Genomic DNA, 23158 nt, shown 5'->3' with positions numbered 1-23158 from the left:
AAAATGTCATTTTCAAATCTTGATACATTTTGGTGGAACCAGGATGAACTGCGAATTTACTGCTATGCGCCTCATTTAAAACTTCTTTCATCAATTCTTCCTTCTTAGGTACAATAATTCTTCTTTGAAATTTCACCAAACCATCTTCCCCTTTGGTAAATCCTTCCTGTTTCACAGATTTTTCTAAACCAGAATCTTCTTGTTGAGCTTTTCTAATTTTATCTATCAACTCATTATCTATTTTTATTTCACTAATACCTAAACTTCGAGGCAATACAGTCACATATAATTTCATATCTCTAAGTTTTTCCAACAACTCCATTTCTTTGACCATTAACTGTGACATATGAAGAGAATTTCTGCTTAAAGCATCAGCTACTACATCAGCGTTTCCTAGATGGTATTTAAGTTCAAAATCATAGTCTTTCAAAAATTCCATCCACCTTCTTTGCCTCATATTCAATTCTTTTTGGTCAAATAAATATTTAAGACTCTTATGACCACTAAAAACCTCAAACTTGACTCCATACAAATAATACCTTCAAATCTTAAGAGCAAAAACTATTGCTGCCAATTCTAAATCATGAGTTGGATAATTTTCCTCAAAAGGTCTCAATTGTCTTGATGCATAAGTTACAACTTTTCCTTCTTGCATTAAGACACATCCTAATCCATTTCTAGATGCATCACTATAAATTTTAAATTTTCCTATAGGATCAGGGATTATTAAAATTGGTGCAGATGTCAATTTATTCTTCAAATCTTGAAAACAATCTTCAAATTCTTGTGTCCAAACAAAAGGAACTCCTTTTCTAGTTAATCTAGTTAAAGGTAACACTAATAGTGAAAATCCCTTAATAAATCTTCTGTAATATCCTGTCAATCCTAGAAAACTTCTGATTTCAGTGATAGTCTTAGGTTTTTCCCAGTGTATTACAGCCTCAATTTTACTAGGATCAACTGTCACTCCTTCTTTTGAAATAACATGCCCTAAGAACTTAACTTCTTCCATCCAGAATTCACACTTTGAAAGTTTGGCATACAATTGCTTATCGTTCAAAATTTGTAATATTGTCCTTAAATGCTCCTTATGCTCTTTATTTCTAGAATATATTAAAATATCATCTATAAATACCACTACAAATTGATATAAGTAAGGTCTAAAAATTCTATTCATATAATCCATAAATACTGCTGGAGTATTTGTTAATCCAAAAGGCATCACTAGATATTCATAATGTCCATACCTAGTCCTAAAGGCTGTCGTTGGAATATCTTCAGTCTTAATTTTGATCTGGTGATATCTTGACCTTATATCTATTTTAGAAAATATTGTGGCTCCTCTCAACTGATCTAAAAGGTCATCTATCCGAGGCAAAGGATATTTATTTTTAATGGTGACTTTGTTTAGTTGCCTATAATCCACACACAACCTCATACTTCCATCTTTTTTCTTGACAAAGAGCGCTAGTGCTCCCCAAGGTGACACACTTGGTCTGATGAACTGTTTTGATAGAAGTTCCTCTAATTGTTTCTTTAGTTCAACAAGCTCTACATGTGACATTCTATAAGGTGCAATGGAAATTGGCCCTACTCCAGGTATTAGGTCAATGGAAAATTCAATTTCTCTGTTTGGGGGTAAACCTGGAATTTCATCCAAAAAAACCTCTGAGTATTCAGAGACAATAAGGATACTGGTTGCATCAGGTTTAGCCTTTTCTTCTGAAAGAGTAAAGAGAACATATCCTTGTGTTCCATCTAACAAATTTTTCCTAAGTTAGGAAGTTGACAAGAATAAAGATTCATTTGGAAGTTCTAACTCTTTTGTGAAAATTATCTTTTTGTTATGACAATCAATGACCACATAGTTTGCAGACAACCAATTCATGCCAAGGACTACATCAATGTCAATCATAGGAAAACAAACTAAATCTATTCTAAACTCTTTCCCTCTGACTTGAAGAGCACAATTTTTACAGACTTGAAATGTGGTAATTTTCTCTCCAGTAGGAAGAAAGATTTCAAGATAAGAAGATAGAATGGATATTGGTAACTTTAACTTTTGAGTAGAAGATAAGGATATGAAAGAATGAGTAGCCCCAGAATCAAACAGTACAATTATAAGAGAATCATGTATTAGACTAGTACCTTGAACCAAATTTGAAGCTTGAGCCGCTTCCTGACCATTAAGAGTGAAAACTGTTCCTCTTGTTGCAGGTTGAGTTGATGAAATATGACCTTGATTCTGAGGACATTGCCTCAACATATGTCCAGACTTTCCACACTTAAAGCATACGCCTTTTCCAGCTAGGCATTCTCCAGCATGATTTTTTTTACATTTTGGACATACCTGAATTTGAGGATTCATCTGACCTGTATTCTTCCTTCCTCTGTTGTTAGCAAAGTTATTTCCTAAGTTTTGTGCCCGTGAAAACCTCCCTTTGTTGTTTTCATCATTCTTTCTCTGACTTGAAACTCTGTCTTTCTCTCTTCCCTCCTCAGCTTCCTTCATGCTTGCTTTAATGTCTCTACACCTGTTTATTAATGATGAGAAATTCCTGATTTGGTGTCCTATTATCATACTTTTTAGTTCAGATTTTAGTCCAGATTCAAATTTAGTTGTCAGCCATTCTTCATTAGGTTGATTTTGTATATAATTAGAATATCTAGATAATTCCTCAAATTTTGCAACATATTCTCCTACAGTCATGTTTCCTTGTTTCAATTGAAGGAATTCTATTTATTTTCTGTTTCTTACACTCTGAGGAAAATATTTTTCCAAAAAGGCATCTTTAAAGATTGTCCAAGTAATCTCTGTTCTTGGTTTTGAAAATATCTTTTGGTATTTGTCCACCAATGCTCTGCTTCTCCAATCAACAAATATGTGGCAAAGTTTACACGATGAGTATTAGGACAATCCATTACCAGAAATATTTTTTCAAGTTCTTTTACCCATTCTATAGCTGCCTCAGGGTTATAATCTCCACGAAAAGTGGAAGGTTTATGTTTACGGAATTCAGTGAGTCCTTTATAATCAGAATTAAGTACTCCTTGAGTATTTGCAGTTCTAGGTCCACTCTCACTTTCAGAGTTATGGGTGTGATTTTTGGTCGCACGGTCCTCCCTCAACTCCTGAATAATTTGCTGATTAGTTACAGTTTGTTCTCTAAGAGCTTCTGCCACCCGGGTAAACGCATCAGTTATTGGCTTAACTTCAGGTTCAAAAGTACTCCTTGAGTATTTGCAGTTCTAGGTCCACTCTCACTTTCAGAGTTATGGGTGTGATTTTTGGTCGCACGGTCCTCCCTCAACTCCTGAATAATTTGCTGATTAGTTACAGTTTGTTCTCTAAGAGCTTCTGCCACCCGGGTAAACGCATCAGTTATTGGCTTAACTTCTAGTTCAAAAGGGGAAGATGTCTGCCTTGTATCTGTCATAGATCTACATATATTGTTTTATGATAGTGAGTTGATCAGGCTCATTAAAATAACTTAAAATATGCATGATCTATGACAAAATACCAAGCAATTATAATAGTTTAGGTTTTTTACTTACCTGAACCGCTGCTCTGATACCATAAAATGTAATATCCTCTAATATTTAAATATATTTAGAAATAATAATAAACAAATAAAAATAGATGAGAAAATAAATCTAGAAAGATCAACTAGGAATACTAACATCCTTCGTTGTTTATACATGGATGGAAGTCAGTACAAATATTTTACACTCTAAATATTTTACATCAGTTCCACACATATATTACATTCCTAACTACATCAGGTTACAATATTTATTCTACATACTTCTCATTCTAGTTTAGCCTATAGGTGTATGACTCCACACTGCCTGCATGAAATATGGCTGCTACTCCTTGGTTTTCAACTATTATGTAAAATTCTCAACGATCGTCATAAAAATAAATATTCACAGTCCATCCTTCTCTATAAAAAGATAAGTTAGGCATTATGGTTTTTTGGAAAGGTTAGCACAAAATAAACAAATGTGCGATAATTCTCAGTAATATTGAGATGTTTAAACTATAACTATTTCCAGCCATAATAATGAAAAATATCAATCTCCCAAGTTTATTTCATAACTGAAATAATAACATAAATAATAAATAATAATAACAAATTGTGTAATATTTAACTGAAGCCAATTTAATTCCCAATTTTGTGGGTCTTCTACTTGTGAAAAGTTATGATATGGCGGAGCTCAAACCATGATAAGGCGTCCCTTACCCTAACTATCTGATCCCAAATTTTTGAGGGTCAGTTCACAGTAGTAACATAGAGTTAAAATTTACACATCCTTTTAATATTTATTTGGTACCAAATAATTTATTGTATCTTACTGCTAAGGAAAATTTAAAATTTGATGAAAATCACAATAACATGAGAGCTAGAATAAAATTAAAAGAAAGATTAAGATAGGACTATAGATGCAAATAATATTAAATAAGAGAAGAAATTAAAAAAATATTTTGACAGAATAACAGCATTACAAATTTTTACAAATAAATGAAAAGAATATAACTGGAAGGAAGAAAATAGAGAGAAAGTTTTACTCTCTCAATATTACCTTTTTCTTTTTTCTATTATCTATTCGTCTTCTTTGCCTACGTATTACGTTCTTCTCCGTAAATTTTCTAACACTCCTTATGCAAATGAAATTTGAAGTAACATATATATAGATGTCTAGGTGCTCAATCCCCCCTTTCTTTCTTTTTCGTTTTTCTTTCTTTCCTTTTTTTTACATCACTCTAACTACATCATTTACCTTACATCACATTAATTAAAACATGGCAATTGTGGCTTTGGAGGGGTGTTCCACATGGCCCCCTCCTTGCAATATATATATATATATATATATATATATATATATATATATATAGATAGGATCCTTTGACACCGGTGTCAAATTTGAAATTTGACACCTCATCTGAGAGCCGTTAGATCAAAAAAGATCAATGGTATCACATGTTTACAAATCAGAGTCGTTGATCTTTTCCGATCTAACGGCTCTCAGATGAGGTGTCAAACTTTATATTTGTCACCAGTGTCAAAGGATCATACCTCATATATATATATATATATATATATATATATATATATATGGGTTAGGATCATTTTACACCAGTGTAAGTTACACTCTTAATCTTATCCGTTGATCCCACTTATATCTATGGGCTCAAATTTTTTAATAACTTGAACCATTGGATACAAGTGGATCAATGGTCAAGATTGAGTGTAAGACTTCTAACTCTTACACCGGTGTAAGAATATCCTGCCCCTATATATATATATATATTTAATATAATATTATTTTATATATTAATTCATTTTAGTAATAAATAATATTCATTTAATTCTTATAAAATAATTATAGTATTGTTATTATTTTTAAGTAATAATTTAGGATGTTTAGTAAATATTTAATTGGAAATAATTTATTGTGATTAAAAATTTTAAGAAAATAATTTAATATATATGTATTGATTATTATTAATATTTTTCACTGGTATAGTTTATTTCCCTTATGATTTTAAACACATATGGTTTTATTAACAGTTGTTATAATATTAAATTAACAAAATAAAATAGTACATATCTATTATAATTTATCTATCATTCAGTTAAATATTTTATTAACTAATCAATGTCTCATATTAATAGTCATATTAGTTATTATTTATAGTTAGTGATATAATATATATTTATAATGTATTCTTATATTTATAGGTTAAGATTTAAATATTATATTTACCATATGTTATTTAAATTTTATAAGCTAATAGTATTATCAGAAGACTTATCATATACTACATTTAATGTTGCCCTTATAATTTTATGTAGTCACACATGTAACATAAATAAAATTTATTTATTTACTTATTTTTAATAATAATAATTTATTTATTTATAGAAAATATAATAATAATAATAATAATAATAATTTATTTATCTATTATTATCATTATTATCAATATTATTATTATCATTATTATTATTTTATATATTATTACTTTGATTATTATTACTATTATTTTATTTTTATTCGGTTATTACAAGTGAGGCTTGAATATACTTAAATCTAACTCAAAGATATTTAGTTCTGGAAAGTTCTAGGATTTTTACATAGGTAGATCAATCCCAGTTTGAGTTTAAAGTCGTTGTCCTATTGTTGAAAGTCTGGTTTGCAATAGTCGATTTGCGAAAGACATACCTAAGTTATATAAATCCAATTGAGACATATAATATATCTTTAGAAAGCTTAGGATGTCTAGTCTAGCATAGTAAAATATTAGGATTTATCGTAAAGATTTGCAATACCAATTTTAAAAATGGTAGACATGATTTAATGCCAATTACGCCAATAAATTCAGTTTCTTCTAATTGTTCTTCAAGGAGATGACCTGTGGACTCTACTGTGCTAGTCAGCAATATTTTAAGGATATGGAACCTCAAGAAACCAGTATGGACCCTTATGAAATGAGTTTAAGGCATAAATTGAATAAGTATACTAATGGCTTTGGAAAAAGCCTTAAGCGTCATAACTTGCAAAAGATAATGTTGACATCAATGTAGTGGATTAGAATATGCAAGATAATGTTGACATCAATGTAGTGGACTAGCACATATTCTAATTATCTTTATAATTCTAAAATAGGTTGTGATATTGTTACAAAAACTTGTTGGGTCAAAAGCTGTTGGGTGAAAAATATGTTATGATGAAGACGTTCCTCAGTTCACTAAGAAAGAACACAATTGCTCTCTTAGTTTCAACCCAAGTGCGCAAGTGCATGCATGAAGTAAAAAATGGGAGTGTTAATGCCCAGATTATCGTTCCCACAAGGATAGAACTCTAATTATGCCTTATACTATTTTACAAAGAATGAAAATGAAAAGAAAAGTTAGTAATTGACCTATCTGGTCAAACGTTCCCTACTGTCTTGACAACGTTCCTCAAGAACAGTAGGTGCAACCTGACAACAAACAGCTCATCGCTTCGTTATGTATGTTATCCTTCTCGTTGAGGGAAGGAACAACAATATTCATGAGAGGTTTATAGATACAAGATTAAATAAATAACAGAAAAATATAACAATAGTAATAACAGTAATTAAGGGACAACAAGATGGATGGTGTAAAACAGTTTTAACAAAAGGAACAGATCCACTGTTCCATTCTTAAATAATTATTATTTCTACTCAAGAGTTAACACTTTTGTCTTTGTTCCAGTCTCTTTAATGCCAACGTCTGATTCCTCAGCTTATGGACTGGATGGCTCACAAGTTTCCATATTCCCATGGCTCCCTTGACTCCAACAGGTACTTGGTACAGGACCTTAAAATGAACGAGGTGGCCCCTTATTCCTAAGGCAACCAGCAGTGTTGTTTCCACAACACTTCCTTCCTCCTCTGGTTAAGCTGTCTGAAATTCCTTCCTTATGGAAGTTCCTTTCTCAGTATGTGTTCAATTTCCATTGATACACAATGAAGATAGCTCACTTAACCAGAGAAATTCAAAAGATTAAATACAAAAGTTTCGAAAATAAGTCTTTAAGAACTTTGCAGTTTTTCCGTTCCACAGATAGATTAGCCTATGGCTACTAATTTAAACATAATTATTTCAAACTGAAGTCCCATAGACCCGAGATTCAGTTCAGAGATAACGAATGGAAATGAGAGAAATAACTTGTATTTAAATGAAAATAACTTGATTACAACAAAATGAAAAGTGGAGAATATGGTTGTTGCTCGTGAGGAGTCTCAAGTGGGTGATACAGAATGAAGAAGAAGTGTTGTCACTTAACTAAAGTTAAAACTGTACAAAAAATACAAAGAAAACTATAAAATAAACTAAGTTATCTCTTCTTAAGGAATTAGATGCTTGTCTTCGTGTTGGGACGTCCTATTTATAGGTAGAAGAGTGAATGGAAAGCTGGTAAATCTTTGCGAGTTGGTTTCTTGACTGCATGAAAGGGGCGGTGTGAACAGTGCTTTAAGGGGCGCACGTGGCTGAATAGGACAGTTTTTGTTGAGATTTGTCTTTCCTTCTGACCACCCTATGCCTAGCTTTCCTTTTCGGCCAATAGGAACTGGTTATTCTCTGCTGCGCACATTTCTCCTTGGTTGAGTGCTGCCCACTTGTGTTAAGTTGGAAACTTCTTTTCACCGTTTCCTGAAAAGTGGTCAGAGAGATTGAGTAAGTGAAGCAGGTGTAATTAATGTTCCAAATCCTTTCCCTTTTTTATATATTTTCCCAAAAGATTATGTCACCTTCCGTTCCCCACTGTGTTTTTGTGATAAAGACATAAAACATGTGCTTTTAGTGCTAAAGTTGCTCATCAGATGAGGGAACGGATGGTATTTTGCCATCAAAATAGGCTTAGATAGGAACGAATTTTTGTCCCATCAATATTGTTAGAGCTTGTGATTGTGATCTCTTGGACACTAGATCTTATTGGAGGACATTGTGGTGAAAGGTAAGCTTTCGGTCCTTGGAGTTGATTTCATGTTTGTTTCACCGTGCTCTTAGGGGGTATTGGTTTATATGCGGTGTATGTAATTGCATGAAGTATGGTATAATGAAATACTTTGTGAATGTTACATACTTGATATGATCCCTAGCCAGGTGATTGATCTTAGTTTCTGTGATGGCTGAGGGCTTGGGGAACGAATCAATCTGAGCATTCTTGTGACATTCCATGTCCTAGAGAATTGCTTGATCAGTGTATATTCCTGTGACGATCGAGGGCTTGGGGAAGGATTAAGAGTTCCGCTGACGACTGATAGCCTGGGGAACAATATGCTTGGATTTATGTGCATTATGTATGCTTTACTGCTTTTACACCTGAAGTGAACTTAGGGGTGGAGGAATCCTTCAAGGACCTTTAGTTTACTAAGATTATTATCTCACCTTGTGTGGGGATCATATTTTAGGCACTGAGATCAATGAGGTGGGTGCATCTTAAGGCAAGAGGCCTGGATAAAGATTTTGGGCATGACATGATATATTTACTGCTATCATTTTGATATATCTACTTGTATGAGACATGATATTATGATGTTGAGAGTATATGGGTTGTCTATGTTATTACGTAATAAGTTTTGTTTACTGCTGTTTGAAAATATGTATAAGCTTATACTGTTAAGCATTTGATATTTCTTTTGAGTATGTGTTGTAAGGATATGAATACTATGTTGTTTACTACTTGACACCATGATCAGTAGGTAAAGGTCTACGCAATGGATTGTTAGGCATTATGTTTTAAGCATGTCAGATTACATGATTCATTATGAAGTTATTAATTGAAAAATATCTCGTGGATAATTAGGACAAGTGAGACATTTAATCCAAACATAAGTGATGCATAAAAAGAATAGTTGACGATAAATATGATAATGAGTATAGGTGATATTAATTTCGCGTTTTGCAATACATAAGGAAAAATTAAAAATGTTAACAGATTATGATTATATGGTTAATTGTGAATCTAATAATTAGCTTTCGCGTTTATTTAATTAAACAAGTTGTGCTTAATACCATTATGATGTTAATATATCGACTACATAAGAGGTGTTACAATCTGCTACACTCAAATGTATCTCACCCATAGATATATAACAGAGCATCTAGATCCAAGACTAATCCATTAGTCGCTTAACTAGAGATCTCTGTCCTTAGGGCAGAACATTGGCGTCATCTATGTCCTTAATAAATATAATTTTTTTATTACATGTTTTACACGTTATTTCAAATTTTATTCTTTACTCTAAATTTTTTTTCACCTGTATATCACTTTGTTCGTAATTTTAGTTCTTTCCATTACTTTGTTATTTTTATTGTATTTTACTTATTTATTAAAGGGTTTAATATTTCTCATATCATCAAATATAACTTATCTCTTATGAGCTCAAAACAACATCATTTTAAGATTAAGAAAAATGTATTTTTATAATTCTAATTATTCCGAGATTATATTAATCTTTACAATTATAATTTTTTTCTCTCATTCTCAAAACAACATCGTTTCTGGTGAAACCTTTTAATTTTTTTTATTTTTTAGGATAAACCACAGCTATTCTTCATGAGAAGTAATTCTATTCGGAGCAAGTCAAGGATTACGACTTTAAACCCTTTCCAAAGATTATACTGGAGAGGATCGAACACATGCTCTCACCTCTACCTGATCAACTCTCACTCGCCAACTGAACTATCATCATCTTAAGGTTTAGTAAGTGCTGAAACTAATAAATGATTTTTCTTTTTTTCTTTTTAAAAGAATGGTTACAATGGAATTGTGAATTATCTAAAGTGAAATTATATTCTCATGTTTCATAAAAGTACTCTCTCATGTTATTCTCACATTGAAAAATGTGCCTTTTTTTTTTTAATTGATGGATTCCACTTTTTTTGTTTCTTAACATAAAAGAAATCTTTTCCAATTACATAGAGAAATAATCCCCATATTTAAATCCATCTTTATCAACCCTATTCTAGTAACTTAGATTTTGTTAATTATGTAACTTAGACAAGGTACTGTTGTATTGGTTAGCGTCCCACCCTTTCTACTGCGGGTCCCGGTCAACTCCGTGGTCTTCAATTTCTCAAATGGTTTGGAATGAAGATATTGTAGATATTGATCTAACTATTAAAAAATATACAGATAAATTAAAATACAATAAAATCTCCCTTTAATTTATAAAGAGTTTCTTTATTTTTTTTAAACAAAATCTATATGGCTAACATACAACTCATGGCACAATATCAGAATATTGAAGCAAATTGTATAAAATATCTTATATACTTACAAATGAGGTCTGTGTTCCTAAAATGAAACAAGAATATACTCAACAATAAAAAAGGAGAAATAAAATATGATTTTTTTTATCACTATTATATAATAATAATATACATTAATAGAAAGATCTAGATGGTTTTAACAAACCTACAGCTCATTGCACTTAACAGAGTATTGTTTGTAACAAATCATGTAATAAATTTTCAATATTTACGGCGTATTACAACTCAATCTTCTAAAACCGTGAGAATTTTCTGCATTTGTACTGGAGGCTAAATTTAGACTAGGCAAAGAAATTCATGTTGTTAAATTTTAAACTGCATGATATTTTTCTAAAAATAACCGATAATCTTTGAATTCAAACAGAAAAGGTAGGATGGCATTCTCGTTGTTACTGCCAAAGATAGCATACATCTTGTAAATTCATGCGAATCTGTTGCCTACATAAACCGCTCTCACTTGCACAAACAGACAAATCGTAACACAACAGAACCAAACCAAACCAAACCAAAAAATGAGAACCCAACGGCCTCTCCATCTCCTACTATCCCTCGTCTTCCTGGCAGCCACATTCTCAGCGGCCACCGCCGTAGAAAACAGAGGAACCACCGGAAGTGACGGCAACACTGATTTCATCCGGACGAGTTGCAACACCACGCTCTACCCGAAAGTCTGCTACAGTTCCCTCTCTCGGCACGCCAATGCTGTCCAACAAGACCCTGGCCAGTTGGCTCGCGTCGCCATAGCCGTTAGCCTCTTGAAGGTCCAAAGCGCGGCCTCCTACCTCTCCAACCTCACGCGCGAAGCCGACAACTCGCCTGCTGCCAAGGAGGTCCATGACTGCTTCTCGAAATTAGACGACGCCGTCGACCAAATCCGCGACTCACTAGAGCAGATGCGGCAGATAGGATCCTCCGGGGCCGGAGACGGCACTGGCTCGTTCCGATTCCAGATGAGCAACGTGCTGACGTGGATGAGCGCGGCGCTCACCAACGAGGGGACGTGTATGGAAGGATTCAACGACGTATCGGAGGGTCCGGTGAAGACGGATGTATCCCGTCGGGTGACGAAGGTGAAGAAGATAACAAGCAATGCTTTGGCGCTTGCGAATAGCTATAGCAACAAGGGAATGCCTTGAACTTTGACATTTATGATTTTCATATTGTCATGTTGAGAGGCCTTCAATGCAAAACCCATTTGTAGGGATCATCAAACTAACTAACTGATTAACATTTGTTTTTCAAACAATGCACCAAACTCATTGATTGATTGAATTAATGCAACATTTTCAGCATTTAATTTTGCTACAATGTTATTGTGTTTTTCTTATTATAATCATTGAATATTGCATTGAAACTATATATATAATAAAATTGACTACATTAATAATCACATAAAATATAAAATCATTAAAAATGTGACAATATAACTTATTAAATTCACCAACTCGAATGTGTATGTGATAGTAGAGGAAGGATTGCATCGTTGATTTGATTTGCATTTATGTCTTGCTTCCATGAGTTCGTCTAAAATGAAGTTTGTGTTTGGGTAATTTACCAATCGGATTGCATGGACGAGTACAACCTGTTCGAAGTATATCCTGAACTAAATGATTTTGCTCTCTTTATGTTTAGCACAATATCTCTGTAAATTATCATGTTTCACTTCTATTTCTCACTTGTTTCTTCGTTTATATTTTTTTGCAGAAAAATAACTGTATGTTATTCATTAATAACTATTAACATTTTTAGAGTCACGAATTTCATATTATTTACCATCTTGGCTTTGAATGTTTGAATGATAATGATCCGCTTCTGGTTACTACATGTTTTGCTTTGAATTTAATTTGTAGCTGGGCATTTGGGGAGGATTTATTTTATTTAACTCGATATTATATGCATTCATTACTCACAAATACAGTTTCTTGTTTTTGCCCCGTAATATGTTAAATTAAAAATCTAAAATTATCGCACTCACAATTATTTTTTACCGAACTACTTGCCTTTGACTTCCTAATCACACATTGAAAATATATAGATTCTTCGGTGTTGTTTGTCTAGAGGTTATATTAGTCGGGTTTCTTTGTTGGATATCTTGATAGATTTTGAAATCATTCCTCACTTGATATGCTTTTTTTTAGAATTTTGATTTTTTTTTTTTTACCAGAATATCTTATTATCTAAGGAAAAAAGAAAAACACATGAAGAACAACATTTGCTTTTCGTTTTTTTTAATGGGGCTTTTTATAGATGTTATGTCATTATACATGTATTGTTGGGACTTAATAAATATTACTTGTTCTACTTCCTCCTTATCTGGTTTGATTTCTTTTTTTTTTTGAAATATTGTAATCGGTTCATCATTTCGCGACTAGTCCGAATCGAGGCAAACTCAGGATTAAGGCTTTAACCCCTCTCAAAGGTGGTACTGGAGAGGATCAAACACATGCTCTCACCCCATCTGCTCAGCTCTGATGCGCTAACTAAACTACTATCGTTTCGTATATCTGGTTTCGTACATTAGTTACACAGTCTGTAGGGGAATGTGTCTATTAGCACATTTCATAGAACCACAGAATTTAGTATGTTTTTCCTCTCAACATAAGATTCCAACTACTTACCTTGGTCAAGTGCCCCCAAATCAGCATAAGTAGATGAAACAGATGTTGGGCTTCCTCCTTCAATGCTAAGCCCAAGCCCATTTGAGGGGTTTCCTAAAAACCCTAACCCTAATTTCCACCTCCTCTTTATATACTCATTAGTTGTGGGTGAAGGCTAGGTCATATGAGAGAATTTTATTTGACAGATATTTGAGAGAAAATTGTTTGAGCAAAGCTTTATGCTTTGCATTTGAGAGATCTCTAGAGAGAGTTTGAGTGAAACATCTCTAGGGTAGTTTGATTATCACCATTGTTGGAGAGGTTGAGTTAACCACCATATTGGTATATTCTGATTATTTTGTAACCATTATTTTCATAGTGGATTTTTGATCTGGACTAGGTCCCGTGGGTTTTTACTTCTTCATTGAAGAAGGTTTTCCCACGTTAAATCTGGTTGTGTTCTTCTTCTCTCTCTCCTGTTTTGTGATTTTTCGTTTTGATTTTTCCGCTGCGCTGCCTGACCTGGTGAAGTTCAGGCTGAGGTATTGCCGAGATCAGGATCTTGTTGATTGACTTTCGCACAAAGGCCCCTGAGCCGAGCTTGAGGGAACCGTTTTCCCAACAGTGGTATCAGAGCTCGAGTTCAACGGGTTCTGAAGGAGACGAGATGGAGACCAGTGGCATAACCAATGATGGAGACATGTTCAAGATGACCGTAGATAATTTCACCCATTGGAGACCGATGATGGAAGATCATCTCTACTGCAAAGATTACATTAGCCCATTATCCTTGATGAGAGACCGGCAGGCAAAACTGATAAAGAGTGGGAGATCCTGAGTCAGAAGGCGGTAGCCACGATCAGGAAATATATTGATAAAAGCCTCTTTGAGCACGTGTCCGAGTTCACGAACGCGTATGAGTTGTGGACGAAGCTGGAGTCCATGATTCAGAAGAAGACTCTCGGGAATAAAGCATACCTGGTTCGCCGACTTGTGAAGCTTGAATACAAGGACAGCATGAGCATGATTAAACACCTCAACACCTATAAAGGTATTGTGAATCAGCTGTCAAAAGCTGAGATGAAAATTGATGATGAAATGCAGGCTTTGCTGCTGTTGAGCTCGCTGCCAGAAAGCTGGGATTCTCTGGTGGTGACTTTGAGTAATTCAGCTCCAGAAGGAATGTTGAAGATGGATGTCATGACAGACAGCCTCCTGAGCGAAGAAGTCAGAAGAAGAGAACGGGCAAAAGCCGAGATACAAATCCCGGATTGTAGTGAAAGGCTGCAATCAGAAGAAATGAGTAGACTTTGAGGAGATTTTTTCTCCTGTGGTGAAAATGACCTCGGTCCGAACCTTTTTAGCCATGGCGGCTTCAATGAACCTCGAGGTAGAACAAATGGATGTGAAGACGACATTTCTTCACGGTGATTTAGAAGAAGAAATATATTTGGAGCAACCTGAAGGATTCCAAGCTCCAGACCAAGAAGACTTGGTATGTCGGTTGAAGAAGAGTGTCTATGGCTTGAAGCAAGCACCTCGGCAGTGGTACAAGAAGTTTGAATCATTCATGACTGATCATAAGTTTGAGAAGACAGAAGCTGACCACTGCGTATTTGTGAAGAGGTATGAGGTCAGAGATTTTTTGATCTTGTTGTTATATGTTGACGACATGCTTATTGTAGGGAAAGACAAATCAAGGATAGCCGCCCTGAAAAAGGCGTTGAGCTCGTCCTTCGCAATGAAGGACCTCGGCCCTGCAAAGCAGATTCTCGGGATCAAGATCATCCGAGATAGACAGAAGAAGCTACTGTGGCTGAGTCAAGAGAAATATATTGAGAAGATTTTGAAGAGATTCAGCATGGACAAAGCCAAAACAGTGAGCACCCCCCTTGCCGGACACATAAAGCTAAACCAGAAGCAATGTCCGAGATCTGATGAAGACAAAGATGAGATGATGAAGGTCCCGTACCAATCCGCCGTCGGAAGCTTGATGTATGCAATGGTCTGCACTAGACCCGACTTGGCATATGTTGTTGGAATGGTAAGCCGGTATTTGTCAAACCCCAACAAAGAGCACTGGGAAACAGTGAAGTGAATCTTTAAGTACCTCCGAGGTACGACCGACTTATGTCTCCGATCTGGAGAAGGCAAAGCCGAGTTGCAAGGCTACTCGGATTCTGATTTAGAGGGAGACGCCGTCTCGAGGAAGTCAACTACAGGATATTTGATGAGATTTGCCGGAGGAGCTGTCTCTTGGCAATCAAGACTTCAGAAATATGTTGCACTATCGACAACTGAGGCTAGGTACATTGCCGCTACTGAGGCAAGCAAATAGATGTTGTGGAAGAAGAAATTCCTCATGGAATTCGGCCATGATCAAGACAAGTACGAGCTGGGTTATGACAATCAAAGCGCAATCCATCTTGCGAAGAATTCGACCTATCACTCCCGCACTAAGCATATTGATGTGAGGTATCACTAGACCCGAGATGTGGTGGAAGGTGGAGAGCTCGAACTCGTCAAGGTGCACACTGACCAAAATTGGTCCGACATGATGACGAAGCCGGTTTCAGCAAGAAAATTTGAAAACTGCTGTGAAGGAGCCGGGTTGATGCTGAAGCCGACGCATTGAAGTCAGAGGGGGAGATTTGTTGGGCTTCCTTCTTCAATGCTAAGCCCATGCCCATTTGAGGGGTTTCCTAAAAACCCTAACCCTAATTTCCACCTCCTCTATATATACTCATTAGTTGTGGGTGGGGGCTAGGTCATATGAGAGAATTTTATTTGACAGATATTTGAGTGAAAATTGTTTGAGCAAAGCTTTATGCTTTGCATTTGAGAGATCTCTAGAGAGAGTTTGAGTGAAACATCTCTAGGGTAATTTGATTATCACCATTGTTGGAGAGGTTGAGTTAACCACCACATTGGTATATTCTGATTATTTTGTAACCATTATTTTCATAGTGGATTTTTGATCTGGACTAGGTCCCGTGGGTTTTTACTTCTTCATTGAAGAAGGTTTTCCCACGTTAAATCTGGTTGTGTTCTTCTTCTCTCTCTCCCGTTTTGTGATTTTTCGTTTTGATTTTTCCGCTGCGCTGCCTGACCTGGTGAAGTTCAGGTCGAGGTATTACCGAGATCCGAGATCAGGATCTTGTTGATTGACTTCCGCACAAAGGCCCCTGAGCCGAGCTTGAGGGAACCGTTTTCCCAACAACAGAAACCATGGTTATCTCATCAGGGAAAATTCTCATAACCTGCATTTCCCTAAACAATCCAATGGCGAATGCAGAACATCCTAAAGCTGCATACCCTCCAATCATGGCACTCCATGTCACCGAATCTTCTTGGGATTTTCATTAAACACCTTCGTAGCTAGCAAACTCAACCCCTTTCTCGCAACAACAATATATGTGAATCATGGTGTTCTGAACATGGAGATCATCCTCTAATCCAAACTTGAACACAAACCCATGAACTGATTTTCCCAAACTCAAACTGGCAAGGCTAGCATGGGCCTTGAGGACAAAACTGGCAAGGCCAACATTTTTAACATTTAATTTTGCTACAATGTTAATGTATTTTTTTATTATATTATTATTATCATTCAATCTTGTATGAACAGGACACTATATATAATAAAATTGACTACATTGATAATAATTGGATAAAATATCAAATCATTAAAAATGTGACAATATATCTCTTTTTTTTCTTAACTTTTAAATTTAGATGGACCAACTTATTTAATTCACTAACTTGAATGAATTTAGTCAACTCAACATGGCTTGGGTTGACATATACTTGGACAACTTCAAGGATTCGGTTCATTAGGAACTGTGGATGCCAAGGGACAAGGTTGTATTGCCGAGCAAACATGCAGAAGGTGATATTTTGTTGTCTTCCTGTGTCGCTGAGAGTAGAGTTAGGGAGGATTCAATCGTTGATTTACATTCATATCCTGCTTCCATGAGTTCGTGTAAAACGACATTTGTGTTTGGGTATTTTACTAATTGGGTTACTTGGACGAATACAATCTGTTCGAAGTATGTCCAGAACTGAATGATTTTGCTCTATTTGTGTTTAGTACAATATCTCTGTGACAATTCGCTAAAATAAACAATGATAATGTTTTACTTCTACTACTCACTTGTTTCTCCTGTTATATTTTTGCGCAGAAAAAGAGCAACATGTAATTCACTACTGACTAATAATATTTTTAGAGTCGCGAATTTCATAGCATTTACCCGTCTTGGCCAGGTGTATGTTTGAACGATCAGCTTTTGGAAGATGTTGTGCTTTGAATTTGCAGCCGGGTATTTGGGGAGGATGCATTTACCCATTTTTTTTCTTAATATGTTAAATTTAAAATTAAGGCACTCACAATTATTTTTTACCTAACTACCTAACTTTGACTTCCTAATAACACATTGAGAATATATAGATTTTTAAGTTATAACAGCAATCATCTTTTCTTGGAGCTCATTTTTGGCGGTCCCGACCTTGGTGGGACTTGCCCAAAAATGGAAACAAAAAAGGACTGGGAAGGAATTTAAACAAAAGATAAGGGCATAAATGGAAGAGAAATTTTCTTTCTTTGGTGAAGGAGCATCCAATAAAACATGCACTGGGTGCATGTTAAAAAAATCCTTTTTCTTGATGAGCTTCAACTACGTTGATAGGAATGATTTACATCATTATATACATAATGCTTGTTTTGTTAAATATTCACCATATTTGATTAATATGGTTAGCTATGATAGTATACAAACTGCTCTGGGTTTATGCCTTGACATGTTGCATGTTAGAGGACTACCCTCTGGTTGTCCTCATTCATGCTACTAATTAAAGCTATAATTTATGTTTTCTATTTAGGGACTAATTCTCTTTTATATAAAGATGTAGTAGTTAGCCCTCCTTTCTTTTCTTTTCTTTTTCATTGAGAAATGAAAGGATCCGTGCTTTGAGGGAGTGGATGATTTAAAAACCACAAAGTGTTGATTCATAATTTTAAACTGGAATATATTTTGTTGAGAAAACAGTGGGATCTTATGGTTTCTAACTTACCCTGAAAACCTAAAATTTCCAGGCCTTGGAGAAATATAGCTATGAGAAGTCCCTTGAGCATACAAGTCATCAATTCATTCAAAAGTTGGAGAAAGAACTTGAAGAGTATCATTAGCAACTTGTAAAGATTAAAAAAAAAGGGAAAGAGGGTAGAATGAAAGATGTTGGTTAGTATGTTACTATGTTTGTAACACCCGCAAATTTCTAACAATTTTTAAAATAAAGAATTTTCCAAAATTCACATTTTAATATTTTATTTGAATCTAATATATGTTGCGAAAGCTAATCTAAAATTAATTTGGAGAAATGTTACTGCTGCACCTGTAACAGGGATAAGTGCAAGGCTCTTTTTACATTCACAAATATTACAATAAAATCAGAGACTATGTCTTATACATAAAAGGGAAAACTTCAAAAAATCCCATACAAGTTTTCTCAAAATCACTTAATCCCCTCCCTGAAATTTTTAATCATTTACCTTCTTACTTAAAATTCTTTATCACTTACCCCCATAATTTGATTTTCCATCCAAAATTTTGTTAACAGAGTTAATTTTTTAAAAAAAGTACCAAAATTACCCTTAATAGTAAAAAGAAAAACATGATTTCTTCACAAACGCAGTTTTAGACGAACTCACGGAATGTTTTCTTTTAAGGTAGCCTTGTTAGAATTAGTAATTATTAAAATTGTTTCCTGCAAATCCCATTGTTATTAAACACCGAACTCACAATTGTTGGTGTCGTTGTTCAAATAAAATGATTAAAGAGGCATCATCTCAGCAGGTTTAGATCTTTTCTTTTCTGTTATAAGCTTTTCTGCTATTATATGATCAACAAATCTGACTTTATAAATTTATTCAGAGCCGCACTTTATTTTGCTTGCTCAGCAACTGAAAAGCTTTACGTTCTGTGTTTCATATATGCCTTGTTTTCCCCTTAATCATATGATATTACCAAGCAAACATGCAGAAGGTGCTATTTCGTTGTTTTCTGTGTCGTTGAGAGTAGAGGGAGAATTCAATCGTTGATTTACATTCATGTCTTGCTTACGTGAGTGTGTCTAAAACTGCATTGGTGAAGAAATAATGTTTTTTTTTTTATTAAGGGTAATTTTGGTACCATTTTAAAAAATTTAACTCTGCTAACAAAATTTTGGATGAAAAATCAAATTAGGGAGTAAGTGATAAAGAAATTTTAAGTAAGGGGGTAAATGATTAAAAATTTCGGGGAGGGGGTTAAGTGATTTTGAGGAAATTTACAGAGGTTTTTTTGAAGTTTTCCCTATATAAAATTTAGGATTAGCTAAAAATCTCTGAGTAGTTATCCTCACTGCCCACTATTAGCCCCATCTTTTGCAACCTGTATCACTGAAAATTTGTTCACCTGAAGGATCATTGCAGCTAAACAAACACAAAGATAAACAGTCAGCAAAACTAGTAATCCTAATCAAAACACAATTTATAGAACTAAAATATAGTAATCAAATTAAATACATAATTACATAATAATCGAATCAAATATCAACTTCATCATATATATAATATATTCCCATCATAATCGCATCAAATTATCAACTTCAATATATATTCGTATCAAATAAAATATTATTCTTAATCTTTATTAAGTTCATTTAGTGTATTTAGTGGGAAGAGAATAATGGTAAACCCGGAAAACCTGTTGCCAGCCATGCATAATCAAAATTTGCCATCATCAAAATGTCAAATCCTTGTGTGCACATCTCTTCCCAAAATTACTACTAGTACCCCGAAAAACCTTGTTGGCAGTTACCACTTTGAGAATAACGAAAACATCATTGTCACATCATGTAATATCAAAGGCATAAAGCCCAAAAATTGTGTTCATCACTTTAGGAGGTACCACCCCAAAACTATCCTCCCACTAATTAATTAATTACAATCACACACAATCATCAAAATTCAATCATGTCACAATTATCATATTTGAAACTTCTTCTTTGAATATTATATTTTCTATATCAATTGCTCAAGGGCATCATAGTTGTTCAATTATCTATAATTTTCCAACATCTATCAAAACTAAGGTCTAAATCATATTAATTATCCATCATCATAATTTTCCAACATCTATCATATCAATTATACTTCATCATAGTTTTTCTAATTTATTCAAAAATATCATAACTCAAATATCCAACATCTATCACAGAAAGCCCAAATCCACTCATCATATCAATTATCATAATTTTCCAAGGTATCAAAATCATAATTTCCACAATTATTCAATAGGATCCATATCAAACATATATGACACATAATTAATCTTCCAAAAGATACCATAATCATAATTTTCAAAAATTTGAATTAATCCCCAAAAATAATTATATAACTAATCCCATTATTTTCTATTGTTTAGAACCAATAAAGTTCCTAATAATATAATTAACCTAAAAATAAAACCCAATAAGTTTCAAAATAATATAATAAATTTATAAATAACCCTATTATTTAATAGGGGTCAAAACCCAATAAAGTTCCCAAATAATATAAAAATTTACAAATAATTAAAGATTAGGGATTATGATAAAATTTTATATAAAACAAAACTATAATGCTCTAAGTATTAGGATTACAAACAAAAATTCATACAAAAGATAACCTACAAATACCTAGGGATTAGGGTTACATATACCAAATATATAACTACCTAAAGATAAGAACTACACGCAATAAATTTTATTTAAAAGACAACTTACGATTTCCTAAGGATTAGGATTACATCAAACTCATGTCAAGCTACCATATGACTCTTTAGGAATTAGGATTACCTGGTCTCTGTGTTTGATAACTTATGGGAGGAAAAACAATTAGAGAAGAGAAGCGGTTGTAACCAAATAAAAAAAAATTGAGGTAAGAAGAGAGTAGCAGAGGAGAAGAAGAGAATTGTTGAGGATTAAAAGTGATTTGGTTTGGTTAGGCTAGACTTCTATTTATAGTTGAAGTTCTGGGCTCAAATATGAGCTTCGTACAATTATTTCCTTTTCTTCTTAGTTTTCTCGTGGCTCAGAATATCGCCGACTTATGACTGACTTATTATTGACTCATCATATCTAATCAAATTACCAACCAAACATTAATGAATAAATGACCAATCAATTAATATTTCAATTAATCATAATTTATCACTAGTCCTAATAGATATCCAAACCAAAACTGAACACAAGCTATTCATGGTAGCACTTCTTAGCCCAAGTTAAATACACTGCTGCAAAACAGCCTATATCCCAGCCAAAACTCTGCAACATTGAATCATACGGTACAAACCTTCTCAGAAAAGAAGCGAATTCCTTTGTCAGGATAATCAGCTTCGTAAGTTTCCCCTAACAAAGGATTAAAGGGTTTACAATGACGACCTTCAGATGATGCATATCCAGAAACTGCAAAGGCAGCAACATTCAGTGCCCGAATATTATTACTACTAATTTATAATTTATTATTATTATAAATTACTATTATTTTTTTGGAATATTAGAATGTTACTGCCAATTGATATAAATGATGCTTAATTTAGAAATAAAAATTTCATAAGAAAGTTTGTCTTCTTCTTTCTATCCTTTCGTAGAATATGTCAAAACCTTTATATTAGTGGAATGTTGGAGGGTCCTCTGAAGTCGAGCGATATAGGTGTGAGCTGTAGCACGTCGATAAGGGGTTTGTTACGCCCGAAGGGGTTAGAAGATATGTTCTGAATAGCTAGCTGTCTAGCGATTTATCGCTGGTGACCGTCCTGTTGCAGGACTTGCGATTATTGACCTGTGTCATTGTGTACCGAGTAGGAGTTTGCTGGTATGGCAGCATGATTGTTCAGCTGTCTCTAACCGACTGGAACTATGTAAGAGTTCTCAGGAGGCGGTGAGAGCGCAAATCGGATATGAAGTTGTGGTGTGGGACAGGCTATCTGCGGTGCAAGAGTGCGTGGCAGGTAGATGGTGGCCATGAGTGGTGTGTGGGGTTCTTGAATGACAACATGGCGACTTGGTGGGACTTCTGTTGGTGGAATATGGACGACTAGTATCTCCCCTAGGGCACTGTTGATTTGCTGGGGCTTTCCGTAGTGGGGGTAGGGTGCTGCCGGCTATTGTGGTTCTAAGTTTTCTGCTTGTAGCTCCTGTAGTATGGGCTGAGGGTTCTGGCGAGTGGCTTGACGGAGGTAAATGATTTCTCTACTCATTTCATCGATCATGTGTTGAGTGGCAAGGTGATATGACCCTCAATCATGCAGGCGGTGGAGGGAATCTCGGAGAAGAACAAGGAGACGTGGTAGGGGACGATGGCACCGTTGGGAGAGAAGAAGGAGACCAAGTCATAATAAGGGGAAAGAGGGTAAGGAAAGCTAGTTGGACAAGAGACTTTGTCATGGAGACACGTGGGTAGGGAAGTGGCAAATGGAGAGAGAATGACTCACCTTAGTGTCATTAGGGTCTTTGGGCTACGGCCAGGGTCCTTGGGCTACAGCCATACCAAATTATGTTAGTAGTAGTTCTAATATGGTAATGGGCCTTGATCCTTTATCAGCCCAATCACCAACTATCAATTTGTAATTGCTTTAAATAGCTGGAGAGGAATATGGTGTAGGTGTTCAATGACTGATAACCGAATTCTCTTCTTTCCTTCGTAATTTCGGGAGTTGCCGGCAACCTCGA

At 34.6% G+C, this 23158-nt stretch overlaps 1 protein-coding gene across 1 annotated transcript; it reads left to right on the top strand.

Moving 5' to 3' along the window:
* The first annotated feature begins 11323 nt into the window (after nt 1-11323).
* Nucleotides 11324-11947, top strand: LOC133303000 (21 kDa protein-like). The gene has a single exon (XM_061502824.1). It carries the CDS (start codon nt 11324-11326, stop codon nt 11945-11947), a length of 624 nt encoding a protein of 207 aa, XP_061358808.1.
* Nucleotides 11948-23158: the final 11211 nt, after the last annotated feature.

Source organism: Gastrolobium bilobum, unplaced genomic scaffold (genome assembly GCF_033153095.1).
Source record: "Gastrolobium bilobum isolate Gb01-03AN ecotype WA unplaced genomic scaffold, APGP_CSIRO_Gbil_v1 utg19175, whole genome shotgun sequence".
Classification (NCBI taxonomy): Eukaryota; Viridiplantae; Streptophyta; class Magnoliopsida; order Fabales; family Fabaceae; genus Gastrolobium; species Gastrolobium bilobum.
This window is presented reverse-complemented; position numbering and strand designations above follow the sequence as displayed.

What these genes read in the sequence shown, in the direction of transcription:
- LOC133303000 (XM_061502824.1), top strand. Translation starts at nt 11,324, where the DNA reads ATGAGAACCCAACGGCCTCTCCATCTCCTACTATCCCTCGTCTTCCTG.